This window comes from Anastrepha ludens, chromosome 2 (genome assembly GCF_028408465.1).
Source record: "Anastrepha ludens isolate Willacy chromosome 2, idAnaLude1.1, whole genome shotgun sequence".
Taxonomy (NCBI): Eukaryota; Metazoa; Arthropoda; class Insecta; order Diptera; family Tephritidae; genus Anastrepha; species Anastrepha ludens.
The window spans coordinates 135,672,908-135,687,849 of record NC_071498.1 but is presented as its reverse complement, the minus strand read 5'-3'; the positions used below and the strand labels follow the sequence as shown (position 1 = coordinate 135,687,849).

Sequence of the window (14,942 nt, the reverse complement as noted above, 5' to 3'; positions counted from 1 at the left end):
TATGTGCAATTATTTAATACTGAGAGAAATTTAATCACGCCCGAACTTCTCTTTCTCCGATAGTCAAGCTGCGATCAAGGCTCTGACGACGCCATGGTGCAGGTCCAAACTAATCAACTCGTGTAAGGTGTATAGTAACATTTCTCTGATCTGGGTTCGAGGGCATAGGAACATAGAGGGAAATGAAATTGCTGATGAGGTTGCCACAAAGGGTACTGTATTGGTCTCAGAGACCGTCATCGGCCTCCCCCTGATTGTTGTTAAAGTGGGATTGCACAACTTATTTCTCAGGAAATCACAGCGAAAATAAACCTCCATTTCGAAAACCTCTGACCCCAGTACAATAGACTCAGGACTCAGAAAGTCCTGGGGACGCCACGCTATTCAATTTTCAAACACGTAGCTATGTTCACCGGTCATGGGATGATCGGCACACAGGCGGAAAAAAAGGTTTAATCCACATTGCAGGAGATTTGGCACCTTTCTGTTAAGATACTGTTGAGCACTTTCTCTGTAAATGCCCAGGCTTGGCAGCTAGACGATTAAAGTCACTGAGTGCTCCTTTTGATATCCTGAGGCAGTACGCCAGCCTAAATACCATCAATCTTCCCCATTATATCAACAGCTCTGACTGGCTGGAGGTCACATAATGCTATCAGAACGGGACGTTAGTGCTACTTGGGGAGTGTCAGTCTGGTACTTCAATTTCTATTTTATTTCGTACACCGTTTGTTTTCTACAAACTGGTAAAGCAGAGCATCTCTCATTTTCCACGGAGCACGGGAATCAATAGCCGCCCACTCCTGCCTGCACAAAATCTTAAGGAACTGGTGGCCACATATCATTTCTAATACTGACTTATTGGAATCGATCAATGAACTCCCCATCGAGCTAATCATCAAATGCAGACAGTTTGGTTGGATAGGTCATACACTGTGCATAGATGCCGGCAAAGTATGCAGTGCTGTCCTTTCTTGGGATCCGAAAGTCGCAAGAAGTTGTGGTACACCTAAGACCTCCTGGCGACGATAGATGCAGACCTAAGGAACTCTAATATATACATATATAATTGGCGCTTACACCCATTTTAGGTATTTGGCCGAGCTCCTCTTACTACAGGGTGGGCCATATAGCGTTTGCTTTTTGAACCACCTATTTTTTTGAGAATGGTAACACAAATGGCATGTCAAATATGTTCATAATTTACATAAAGGTTTGACATTTACGAATTTACGAAATTGGGAAATATTGAAAACCTATTTCCAAAGTGGTGAGTTTTTTTCTTCTTTTCTGATTTTCACATCGGTGGCTACGTCAATAAGCAAAATTGTCGGATTTGGGGCTCAGAAAATCCACACGTTACTGTAGAGAAGCAAATGCATCCACAACGAGACACTGTTTGGTGCGGTTTTTGGTCTGGCGGCATCATCGGGCCATTTTTTTTCGAAAATGAGCGAGGACCCGCGGTTACAGTAAATGGCGAGCGTTACCGTGACATGCTCAACGAGTTTTTGTTTCCAAAAATTGAAGAGGATGACATGGACGACATTTGGTTTCAACAGGACGGTGCAACTTGTCACACTGCCGAAATTCCGATATCAATTGGCCGTCTCGGAGCTGTGATTTAAGCCCGTTGACTATTTTTTGTGGGGAGCCGTTAAGGACAAATGCTATGCGAACCATCCAGAGACGATTGATGCTTTAAAACACGAAATCGAAGTTGCCATTCATGAAATTGAAGCCCAAACAATCGAAAATGTGCTTAAAAATTGGGTTGATCGAATGGCCTACTGTAAAGCCAGTCGTGGCAGTCATTTGAACGATATTATTTTTCATTCATAAATGATAATGTTCGATCTTCAAAATAAAAAAAAAGGTTGAAAAAATATTGATTCGTTTTTTTTCATAACCGATTCAAAAAGCAAATTTTACATGGCCCACCCTATATAACAAGCGGGTTACCAGATTGATTATGGAGTTGACTTATTCAATAATTTATGATGATCTGAATTGCTCAAGCACATCTTCTTATGAAAAGAAGTTGCCCAAAACTATACCTTCAAAATAAGTAAAATTTTTCGAAGCCACACTTGTGTAAGGCAGACATTGCAACATGGGCATCACTCTCCCCTTTTTTTTGTATTACCATCTTTCAGTTTTTCTGCAATAGAGAAAATATTTCTTCTGAATTATTACCAATTATGACATTTCGAATTTTTTAACTGATTCTGCCCTTTTTCTATGTTACTGCATTAACTGGAGCCATTAGGTTCCTAGTGATGAAGTCGATTTACGTTCTTAGTGATGAACTCAAGTTTCGCCTTCAGTAACGATCCGATGCATACAAGTAGATTCATGCAAATACTTGACATGTAGTTGCTTCTGCAGTGGTGTGAGCTTTTTCGGCACCTATCTTACGCCGACCTGCGATATATCAAGGTCGTATTACTCGACTCTTTTAACCTCATCTTTACAAATTTTTTTCTTCTCTTTCATGTGAACTTCTTAAGTGATAAGAATTGAAAAATAGCTATCCGCAGACCAGTAGCGTAATCTGCCGCCTGAAGAATTTTCGACACCTATTTTTTTTCATTTATATGCGCCTCAAGTGCTAGAACATATCTACTACTTATGTAAATTTCTTATTGGGGGCGTAGTTGTCCTCAGTACATAAATAAATTGACTTACACGTCAATCCATTTGGTAACGTAAAAGCTAATTGAAATTGCGTAAGAATTTGTGGTGGTATTTTATGGCACAGCTTAGCATTAGTAGATTAGCATAAAAAGCATATAATACTCGTTTTACATATATACGAATATAAAATATTACTTTTGTGAAAGTTGCTTCGGTTTATAAAAAATTTCCTTCATTGAGATATTTTATGGTAGCTCTTCGTAGATGCAAAGCTTAATTCAATGCATTATTTATAAATATACTACAGTAAATTCCTTCATCATTACGTAGGCATTTGGATAACATATTTATATATAACCTAATTCGCAACATATTCCAAAAACACGTCAAATGTATTTGCAATATAGCTACACAATGAATTATAGAATTACCGAAGCCTGGGCTACCTACGCACACTGTTTTATCGTAATGCAGTTGATTTTTCAGGCCCTTATTTTTTGATTTCAGGCTAATAGAGAGATGGCTTACAGAGTAGTACAGTTAGTTAAATTTTACAAAAAAGCTAAGTTTAAATTTCATTAACATTAAAATCTATAATAATGCCGTGATTATTACACAGTAGGAGTATCGCATAATAGACTCAATCACTGAATAATTGGTTTTGTTAGATGAATGAACAAACAAGAGATTATTTCTAAGTTTATTAGACGATAATTTATTTGTATAAATTTCCGCATGGAAGAAGAACTAAATCAACCAAAACATACATTAGTGAATTGTGTGCATGTGCAACTTGAGCTCGTGGCTGACCTGTTTTTCTACTATGGCACAAACTTTGCATTCGCCGTGAAAGAGCTGGCCATCGCTTTACAACATTGAATGGCAGATTAAAAAAACTTCATTTTTTCTTCAACAAGTTAAGAATCGATAATCGTTTTAACCCCTCAGCCGCGCTATATAGAGACGGGTACTGGGAGATTGGCATAAAACGAATAAGGTACCACTTAAAACATGCATTTGATGATAAATTCCTGCCATACGAAGAGTTCAACTCATTATTGACTGAAGTTGATGGCAGCCACCATAGTCGAATGGGATTGTGCGTGACTACCATTCAGGAGTGCGTAGTTTCGAATATCCGTGCATGAGACAACAAAATTTTAGGAACAGTTTTTTTTTTTTGATAGCGGTCGCCCCTCGGCAGGCAATGGCAAACCTTCGAGTGTATTTCTGCCCTGAAAAAGCTGCCCATAAAAAATTTGCTGTTCGAAGTCGGCTTAGAAACTGTAGATTCCTCCATTTGTGGAACAACATCAAGACACACGCCGCAAATAGGACGAGGGGCACGGTAAAATACCTAACAGAAGTGTTCGCGCCAATTATTATTATTTTTTTTTTATATTGCATTTAAAATATTTTCGTAAATATTAATATTAATTATACTAACTTTGTATTAATTAAGGGCAACTTCTTTTGAAATTTGTGGGCACGAAATTTGCTTTAAATAGACTTTACTTAAAATCCGAAACTGTTATCGAAGATGTCGAAAAAAATCATTGAATGCATATGAACCCGCCCTAATGTACCTGTATGGTATGGGGGTTGTTTGAAATACCTTGCAATAATAAAAACTTACTTTTTCAAAATAGTCTTCTTTTAGGCCTATGCACTTCATCCAATGTTTAGTTTGTTAATCCCTTCGAATAACAGGATTTGTCCAAGTCTGAAAAATAGCCATTCGTTTCTGCAATCACCTACTCGTTTGCATGAAATCTTTTTCCCGCCAGCCATTTCTTCAAAGAAATAGTAGTCCGTGGGTTCCAAGGGAGCCAAATCTTAAAAATAGGCGGGATAAGAAATGAGATGTAGCTCCATTTCCATTAATTTTGCGGCCACAACTGATGAGGATGAGCTGATGCGTTGTCGTGATGGAAAAGGAAGTCACTCGGCTTCCAAGATTTATATGCATACCAAACGCAAAGAAATATTCCGATCTGACAACAAGTTGGTGTACGACTTCAAAAATATGCTACTAACTAAACATAACCTCGATACGCGCCACTAATGTTATCTCTCTACTTTGCACGTAGAAGTTTAGTACATAAATCTATGCCAAAGTTTGACAATAACTAGTATTTAATGATAAAAACTTGTGCGAGTAAGTGGGTTAATGCTTTTGTACTGTGTAAAATAGATGTAAATTTAATTTAGGTTTTTATTAAATTAACGAAAATTGGAAGCTAGACTGTACTAAATGTTGTTGATTTCTAGTTTGAGTAGCCTTCAATTTAATTCATTTAAAATCTAATGCGTTTAACTAACTATTTACTATTTAGACCTTCAAAATAAGAACGGTTTTGATTGACTGCTCGTAAGCAATCACCTTTTACCTCTATACAATTATTTTCAGTTTTCTTTAGGAGCTACATAGCTACATTAATAAAATCACTAAAGGTGTTAAATGAAAAAATTAAATATGTTATAAAAATTAATTAAATTTCCTTTGCTATATGTAGCCAATGTGCTGAACGTTACTTATGTATAGGATATAGTGAGCAAGTTCATTATTAAATATTCATGCATAATTTCTAAAATGCATTTTAACTAACCTAATCTTGTCTCCAGAGGGCAATCACAAAAACAGTAATAGAAAACATACAGTTAGTTACAATATATTGATTAGCAAGCACTTCCACATTTTACAAATTTAGCATAATCTGACTAATACACACGCACATACATACACACATGCATAATAAAATATGCACTAAAACTGATATTCACACTCACAAACGCCACTTACCCATAACGACAATTGGCATTCAATAATACGATTAACTAAATAGCTGGCACAACAACAAAAAATAAAGCAAAATGCATTAATTAAGTGCTCTTAAATAATAAATATAGAAACAGCAATTTTTAATAGACAGTAGTAAACGACGCTGCATATTTGGTATTGCATCTAATTTACCAGCTTGCATTTACTTTTCACACATAATCGTCCTACTAGTCGTATACGCAACTTGTTGAATATATGAAATAGTAATAATGCAACTTTTTATGAACGTGTCAACATATGACATATTTGGATATGTGAGAGGCTAATAATTCACATATGAAAGCGAGGAAATAATAAATTTTAATAGATGTATTATATGTTAATAAGTTTAAGTTTATTAAGTCGGACTTATATTCCCGCAAAAAAATGCTACATTCGAGTGAATGTTTGTATTTATATATCTGCAAATATAAGTACTATATAATCAGGAATGGGTTTGGAGACGAACGAGGGCATACGAAGTATCAAGTTACTGTCGGCAGTTATAATTTTGAAGTAGAAGAGGATACTTTTTTTCTAATAGTGGTCGTCCCGCGGCAGGCAAAGAGAAACCTCCGAGTGTATTTCTGCCATAAAAAAGCTCCTCATAAAAATATCTGCCGTGCGGAGTCGGCTTGAAACTGTAGGTCCCTCTATTTGTCGAACAACATCAAGACGCATCCCAAACAGGGTGTACGCGCCAATCATATATATATATACAGAGGATACTGTTTACTTGGGAATCAGTATTCATATGGTTAATGATGTCAGCCTTGAAACTCATCAGATAATCTTTTTTGACAACATTGCTTAAATAGATCTGTGTCTGGTAGTGCCGAATTTCTTGGGTTTTATTACATTATTGTACTAAAATGCTAAACTAAGCTAAACTATTTATTCCAATTTTGCCTTCTCGTTTGAAATTTTGTAAGGCAAAAATATTCAAAAGAAATTTAACTAGTGTCGCAGTGTGTCGTGCTAATTTATAAAGATGAATATTTGTTTGTCTGTTTGTTTGTTTGCCTGTTCGGTATACACTCATTTACCGTTCATCCATTAGCGAGGGAATTGTTGTTTATTTGTTGTATGCTAGGGATGTTTTATAAATTCATTTGGATACGCTAGGAAACGATGGATTTAAGATATCTGTAAAAACTTAATTTATGGTCCGATTTTACTTAAATATTTCTACATTTAAGTCTAAAAGTTTCAATTATTATGTAAATATAAAATTTGCTTTTTGAATCGGCTATAAAAAAAAAACTAATCAATATTTTTTCAAACTTTTTATTTTATTTTGAAGATTGAACATTGTCATTTATGAATGAAAAATAATATCGTTCAAATGACTGCCACGACTGGCTTTACAGTAGGTCATTCGATCAACCCAATTTTTAAGCACATTTTCTATTGTTTGGGCTCCAATTTCATTAATGGCAACTTCGATTTCGTGTTTTAAAGCATCAATCGTCTCTGGATGGTTCGCATAGCATTTGTCCTTAACGGCTCCGCACAAAAAATAGTCCAACGGGCTTAAATCACAGCTCCGAGGCGGCCAATTGATATCGGAATTTCGGCTGATTATTCGGTTTTCAAAAACGGTAGCCAAAAGTTCGAGAGTAACTTTGGCAGTGTGACAAGTTGCACCGTCCAGTTGAAACCAAATGTCGTCCATGTCATCCTCTTCAATTTTTGGAAACAAAAACTCGTTGAGCATGTCACGGTAACGCTCGCCATTTACTGTAACTGCGGAAAAAAATGGCCCGATGATGCCGCCAGACCAAAAACCGCACCAAACAGTGTCTCGTTGTGGATGCATTTCCTTCTCTACAGTAACGTGTGGCTTTTCTGAGTCCCAAATCCGACAATTTTGCTTATTGACGTAGCCACCGATGTGAAAATCAGAAAAGAAGAAGAAGACTCACCACTTTGGAAATAGGTTTTCAGGTTTTCAATATTTCCCAATTTTGTTCAAGCGTATATCATCCCATTTCGTAAATGGCAAACCTTTAAGTAAATTACGAACACATTTGACATGCCATTTGTGTTACCATTCTCAAAAAAATAGGTGGTTCAAAAAGCAAACGCTATATGGCCCACCCTGTATAAAGGTAAACTATTGATATTTCACAATTAATTTTAATTTAACAACACATTTAAGACTACTATAATTTAGATTTTAAAAGATTTAAAAAGCAACTCTCGAAAGCGAAATAATGGAATTTAATTCACGTATATCGCGAGTAAAGTGAGCATTAGCATACAAAGCTTTCAAGTTTCCCCCATAAAAAGCGTAGCGGTGCCTAAGAGATCACTGAGAACATTAAGTCGAATCTTGTTCAGGAAGTAATGATAACCAATGGATGCAGTAATGTTATTATGCGTAAAAGGCAGGTCCATTATAGGCCTACGATTTTCTAAGAACTTAAGACTTATAAACATGAGACGAACAAAATATGATGGCATGGGATCAATAAAGTTCAGAGACCAAAAGAACGCGCAGATATAAAGTAACTATAGAAAGACTATAAAAAAACATGCCTGTTATATTCTGCATATTACGATTAGACTCCGAGAAGAATTGATTTTATATTTCTGCCAAGATTGCACAATAAGGATACCTTTGACTTTCCAATAGAATTACGCAGAAAAGTTTATGTTCAACACCTGGAATTAGTGCAATATTTCACTTAAAATTGCCGAGTCGCATCGGAGATACATCTGGGAACTGGCAGTACAATTAAATTTGTTGTATAAATCATGGCAGTCAAGAAAAATGCCGATTTTTTTCCTGTTACGGTACTTTTCCTGTCATTTCAAATGCATAACGGATACCTTTTCATTTTCTTAATAGTATTGTTTTAATTTGACCTTGTTCTGTGATATTTGTTGACTGTGTGTTTACTAAGTATCTGCTAGTGGGGTGTGAAAAAAACGAAGTCTAAAAAAACAATGATTTTATTCAAGAAGCTATACATTTATATAAATAGATGCCAATAAGCGGCAAAACTTATCAAATGTCGAATTATTCACAATAAGTTATTCATAACAAGCATTTCATTTACTGCTGTTGAATTATTCTCACCTCATGAATATGATTAGTATAGGGTGTTTCCTTAACTGCATGGGAAATATCGATATCGAAAACTATTGTTTGTCAGCTGAGAATCGGAAACTGTGATGATATTTCTGTTCAGTTCTGTTCGGCAAGTAATTGTCAGTAGTAATCAAATTGTAGAAATTTACTTTTAAAAACAAAATCAGTTTGCGAAGTTCCTTATTACTTTCCAAATGGAAAAGGTACGCTGAATGGCGAGCTCTATCGAGCCATGCTGGCTCAATTTTTCTTTCCAAATTTTTTCCATATTCAAAATTCTTTTTCCAAACTCTTTCCATTCGCAACTTGCCATACAGCACGCTTAAGAATAAATGTATTGCAATATTCAAGCCATCACTAATGCCATACGGCCAGATTGCTTTTAAAAAGTTCTCAAAAATTTGGCTGAACGAATGGACCATGTAACTCGTAGCCGCGGTGGACATTCGGCATATATCAAATTCAATAAATAAATGCCAAGAAATTATCTACCAGATTATATTTCTGTTTGGTATTACAATTTTAAGTTCTCAAACTCTAAAAAAGCACCCTTTGCAAGTGCATTTGCCTTTTAACTAAATCGGGGTATATCGTTTGTCTATTACATGCAACCTACCTCAACCAATTCAATATTAGGTTTCTATTTTTCTAAAGATATCTTAAATATAACAATCTTAGTTCATCACTACACATTTTTTTCTGTTAGTTCCTGTGAAATTATTTATGTCATCTTACACCTTTTTTATCCATTTCCAGACACAACAATGGGATCTATACCAAAACTATCAATTGTTAAAGGCCAACAACAGGATATAACGCCCCGTCCGTTGCATCGCCTTTTTGAGGCAAATCTGTTGCATCACTCGCACAAAACTGCACTGATAACGCACAGCAATGGCGGTTCAATCGCATCTGAAGCCACGCAATGCACTTACAAGGAATTGAATCAGCGCTCCAACCAATGTGCACGTCTACTAGCGGCTGACATAAACCGTAACTGTTTGCAACCTAACACCGACGGCGATTATATTATAGCAGTATGCATGGAACCATCAGATGTGCTCATCAATACGCTGCTCTCCATCTGGAAAGCGGGAGCCGCCTATCTACCAATTGACCCCACCTTCCCGATCACACGCATACAACATATCCTACGAGAAGCGCGTCCGACTATGGTGCTATGTGATGACAATATTGAACAACAACGCTTTAGCGGCACACTCACCATTACAAGCTCGGAACTCATTCGCCGTTCCACCGAGTTAAGTAACGCAAACTTAATTGCTGCCGAGATGCTGGCCGACGGTAGTAATCATTTGGCGATTGTGCTCTACACATCGGGCAGTACTGGTGTACCAAAAGGCGTGCGCCTACCACATCACGTAATCTTGAACCGTCTGCAATGGCAATGGCACAAATTGCCTTACGCGCCAACTGAGTCGGTGAGCGTTTTCAAGACAGCACTCACATTCGTCGACTCAGTGTCCGAACTGTGGGGGCCGCTGATGTGTGGACTTTCTATTTTAGTTGTACCCAAAGTAATAACTAAAGATCCGGAGCGTTTGGTCGATTTGCTAGAGAAATATAAAATACGTCGTTTAGTTTTGGTGCCAACACTTTTGCGTTCTATTTTGATGTATTTGAAGTTGAACGATGGCAATTCAAGACATCAACTGGTGCAACGCGACCGACTTTTGTATAATTTGAAGATTTGGGTTTGTTCTGGTGAACCTTTGCCGGTAGCACTGGCAGAAAGTTTCTTTGACTACTTCGCTGAGGGCATACATATGCTGTATAACTTTTACGGTTCCACCGAAGTGATAGGTGATGTTACGTACTTTGCTTGTGAAAGCAAAAAGCAATTGAGCCAGTTCGATCATGTACCGATTGGTGAGTCGAAACTTTGAGATATTCAAGCTTTTCCAATAAACGTCTTAATATAAATTTAACTGCTGGTTTAATTCATAATAACAGCTTATTTCATAGCATGGGCGGCGATTAGTGTCGTGATCTGTTTGTACTTAACACTTTTCTAACAGTTTACGTTTTCACCCGTGATAGGCATTCCACTTTCCAACACTGTTATCTACTTACTTGATGGAGACTTCCGCCCAGTCAAATATGGCGAAATAGGTGAAATATTTGTTTCGGGCCTGAATCTTGCCGAAGGTTATGTAAATGGTAGAGACCCGGAAAAGTTTGTCGAAAATCCATTGGCTGTGGAATTAAGTAAGTTCAAACAAATCATCCCTCTATGTAAGTACGTAAATGAATACAATTCCTCTTCGTCACAAACAGAATACTCACGTCTATATCGCACTGGTGATTATGGCTCTATACGGGATGGCAATGTGATGTACGAAGGCCGAACCGATTCGCAAATAAAGATTCGTGGTCATCGTGTCGATCTTAGCGAAGTTGAAAAGAACGTTTCAGAGTTGCCGTTCGTCGATAAAGCGATCGTACTTTGCTATCATGCCGGCAAAATTGATCAGACGATTCTAGCTTTTGTTAAGCTACGCGACGATTCACCGCTATTCAACGAACTACAAATCGAGGCTAAATTGAGAGATAAGCTCGCGGAGTACATGTCACCACAAGTTGTGCTTATTGACCAAGTTCCATTCCTTGTCAATGGGAAAGTAGATCGGCAGGCACTTCTCAAAACTTACGAGACAGCCAATAATAACGAAGGCGATTCCAGTATTGTGCTGGACTATGATTATACACTCGTACCCGAAGAGGTAAAGCACATTGCCTGTGATCTCTTTGAGACCGTGGGTGGCGTAATCGGTCGTTCTACACGCGCCACTCTATCGCCTCGCAGCAACTTTTACGAGTTGGGCGGAAATTCGTTGAATTCGATTTACACAGTCACACTGTTGAGAGAAAAGGGTTACAATGTAGGCATATCTGAATTTATTGCCGCAAAGGATTTGGGTGAAATATTGGAGAAAATGATAAATAATCGCAATGCCTCCCCAATGGTCGAGGACTGGACAAACGCTGCGCCACATCTTGATATGGTGGCTGAGCAGCTCAATGATTCCCACAGGCAGCAAGTGGTGGAGTAAGTAAAGTGTTGAATGCATTAATTGCGTATGGACATCTATATTAATGTAATTCTCTTTTTTACAAAGCATCATAGTTGACAGCTTTTATGGCAAGGCGGATCTGGAACAATGGCTCAAACCAGATATATTCCCGAATGACTACAGTGATCTTATTAATGTAATATTTGATTTAATTCCTTCCACTTATGTATTTATAAGTGAATTTGTTCTTTTCCTTGCTATAGGATATGTGGGATGTTTTAGTAGAGAAGAATCTCAGTTTGGTGGTACGTGACAGACGTACAAATCGCATCATTGGAACGGCCTTAAATTTTGACGCACGCGCTGAACCCGAAGTTGAGGTTAAGTCAAATCTTATTATAGTATTTGAGTTTTTAGAGTTTGTTGAAGGCCCCATTCGGTAAGTTTACTAATTATATATAGGCATATGTATATATACTACATAAACTTGTACACATTCATACGCATAAGTACGTACATATGTACAGGGTGATCAATTTAGAGGTATCGGATTTTAAATTGAAATAAAACAACGAAATTTCAAATTGATTAGGCAATCTTTATTATGTTTGTGTAGAACCGTAGAACCATATTCTTTCAAATGGTAGCCGCAACTGCGCCTTAATCCGTAAACACCAATTTTGAAAGACTCGTTGGGGCACTTCGATCGGTATCTCGTGAATAACTTTAGTAATGTTGGCTTCCAATTCCCCAGCCGAATCTGGTTTATCCACAAAGCATTTAGACTTTACATGCCCCTACAAATTAAAGTTCAAAATTGTGATATAACACGATTTTGGTAGCCAATTCACTAGTCCGATAAGAGATATAAATTGTTCACTGAAACGACATCGCCGTGAATCTATTGTTTCACGGGCTGTATGGCAAGTAGCGCCGTCTGCCGTCTTGTTGGAACGGGCTTCAATTTCCGGCACCACGGCATCAAAAAGTAGTTTATCATGGCGCGATAGCGTTCGCCACTCACTGTTACATTGCCGCCAGACTCGTCTTTGAAGAAATATAGGTCCATGATTTCTCTAGCGCATAAGTCGCACCAATGGATGTAATGGCTTTTCTTGAATGGCTTCAAGTTGCTCTTCAGCCCAAATATGGCAAATTTGCTTATTGACGTAGCCATAAAGCCAGAAATGGGCCTCATCGCTACTCACCATGCGTTGGCGTGAGCGCGCAATGAACAATTATCAAAGAGCGTCGATTTTCGTAATACAATTGTACGATTGGTAAACGTTGTTGAGAAGCAAGTCTTTCCATGATGAAATGTCATGAATTCTGAATAAAATGATGTATTTAGTTTGACAGTAGTGAAGCGTGATCTGTCAAAAAAGCCCTATTGAAAAAAGTACCTCCAATCTGGTCACCCTTTATAATGTTTTGATTGTTTTGAAAATGCTTTCTGAACGTGATTTTATTGGGTACAAATATATAGTATCAGGTGGCGCAAAATTAGTCATCGCGTTGAAAGACTTATAATTTTTGCAAATGGCGTCGTAGATCAATCATATTTGACACTTGAAAGCTATACTGCTGTAGTAAACAAACAGACAAACTATGAAGCGCGTAAAATTCAAAATAAAGATTTCCACTCAAAACCATTTAATAAATCAAATGTATTTTAAAGAGTTGTTTGCTGTTGTTGTTATTTAAAAAATTATTCAAAAAAAATTTTATGATTAATTTTGCGCCACCTTTTCTCTACTCAAGTAACTAATTCAATATTGTCAAGTTAGCATATCTGAGGAAGGCATACTAGAAATCCAGCTTAATTTTTTACCCACTAAACGTATACCATTTCGAGTACGTAGGTTCGAATCTCCGTGCATGAAACTCCAAAATGAAGAAAAAGTTTCTTCTAATAGCGGTCGCCCCTCGGCATGCAATGGCGAAGCTCCGAGTATATTTCTGCCTTGAAAAAGCTTCTCATTCCATGTGTGGAACAACATCAAGACGCACACCACAAATAGGAGCAGGAGCTTGGCCAAACACCTTACAGAAGTGTGCGCGCAAATTATTATTATTTTTTCTTAAACGTATGCCATCAATCGAGGGAAGCTCCAAGTAGCTCATTGCATGCGCGCTGAACCCTATTCATCCAAAACACACTACGACTATATATCGAATGATCTTAAAAATTAGAAATTAAAGAATTATTTAATGGAGGGACAAAAACAAAAAAAGTTGTATACAAATTATTCATTTTTATTTTATTTATAATATTTGTCCAAACTAAAAGTCTATGCAAAACTCAGTTTGCAGTTTTATAATTGTTTGCATTTTTTGCTTTAATTTATTTTAAAATAAAGGGACAACCAACTTCCCAAGGGGCTCAACAAAATTCTCCACTCGTTCATGATGGGCACCAGCTCCGAATTGAATCCACAAGAGAATATCGCCTGCATGTATTTCATGGAAAACGAAGTGCTGCGCGTTGCTAGAGAGAAACAATTTGCCGGAATTTTAACAACCAATACAAGTCCCTTAACGCAGGTAAAACAAAGGAACCAAATGGTTCAAGGTTTTGCAATATGAGCGATTTCTTATACTTTTCTCCGTACAATTACAGCAACTCGGTAACGATGTCTACCACTACAAGACATTGCTGGACTATCAGGTCAATCAATACGTATACATCGATGGCACTAAACCATTCGGAAAAGCTCCCGATTCACAACGTTCCATTGTTCATTGGCGCGAAGTTACCGACTAAAGTATGACGGGCCACAAACAATTCTTGTTGATTGATTTCGAAAGAAAGCAATCGTTTTAAAATATTAGTTATTTAGCATATCATTTTTTCACCACTTCATAATTTATTTTCGCTGCATCTACAAAAGAATAGATTTCCATTTTAATTCTACGCTATAAATGGCATACAAACATTTAATTATGTATTACTCAAGGATTGTGTTGATAAAGTCGGAATTTGCTTAAATTCAAGTTATGTATAAAAACGCAAATAACAAAAACAAAAACATATGTGCACATGTAGAAAATTTGGCGAACTTTTGTATTTCTTAACGAGTCCTCCACCAACTCAGAAACAGCACAAAATTAGAATCTAAAAATGGAAATCGGCAAATCTCATACTTCCATTATTTTTTATGTATGTATAGTATTATTTTCTTTGTTGCATACGCGTTTATTATTATCTTAGTTTTTGTGCATCTCTCCAAATATTAGATTTTTCGTAATGCATGTACCTGTTGAATACATAAACAATCATCTATTTATAAATCTAAGCTAAAATAAATTAAATAAATACAAGAATATGTCAAAAATACCAGACATAAGAAAA

The 14,942-nt window shown here is 36.9% G+C and overlaps 1 protein-coding gene across 1 annotated transcript in view; it reads left to right on the top strand.

Moving 5' to 3' along the window:
• The window catches only part of LOC128855401 (beta-alanyl-bioamine nonribosomal peptide synthetase ebony), a 52,055-nt gene extending 37,113 nt beyond the window's left edge, over positions 1 to 14,942 (top strand). The window contains exons 2-8 of the mRNA XM_054090271.1: positions 9,312 to 10,445; positions 10,617 to 10,784; positions 10,854 to 11,625; positions 11,696 to 11,786; positions 11,854 to 12,029; positions 13,951 to 14,134; positions 14,211 to 14,942. Of these exons, the coding sequence (XP_053946246.1) occupies positions 9,320 to 10,445; positions 10,617 to 10,784; positions 10,854 to 11,625; positions 11,696 to 11,786; positions 11,854 to 12,029; positions 13,951 to 14,134; positions 14,211 to 14,354 (2,661 nt within the window). The 5' untranslated portion in view covers positions 9,312 to 9,319 and the 3' untranslated portion in view covers positions 14,355 to 14,942. The remainder of the gene's footprint in view (positions 1 to 9,311; positions 10,446 to 10,616; positions 10,785 to 10,853; positions 11,626 to 11,695; positions 11,787 to 11,853; positions 12,030 to 13,950; positions 14,135 to 14,210) is intronic.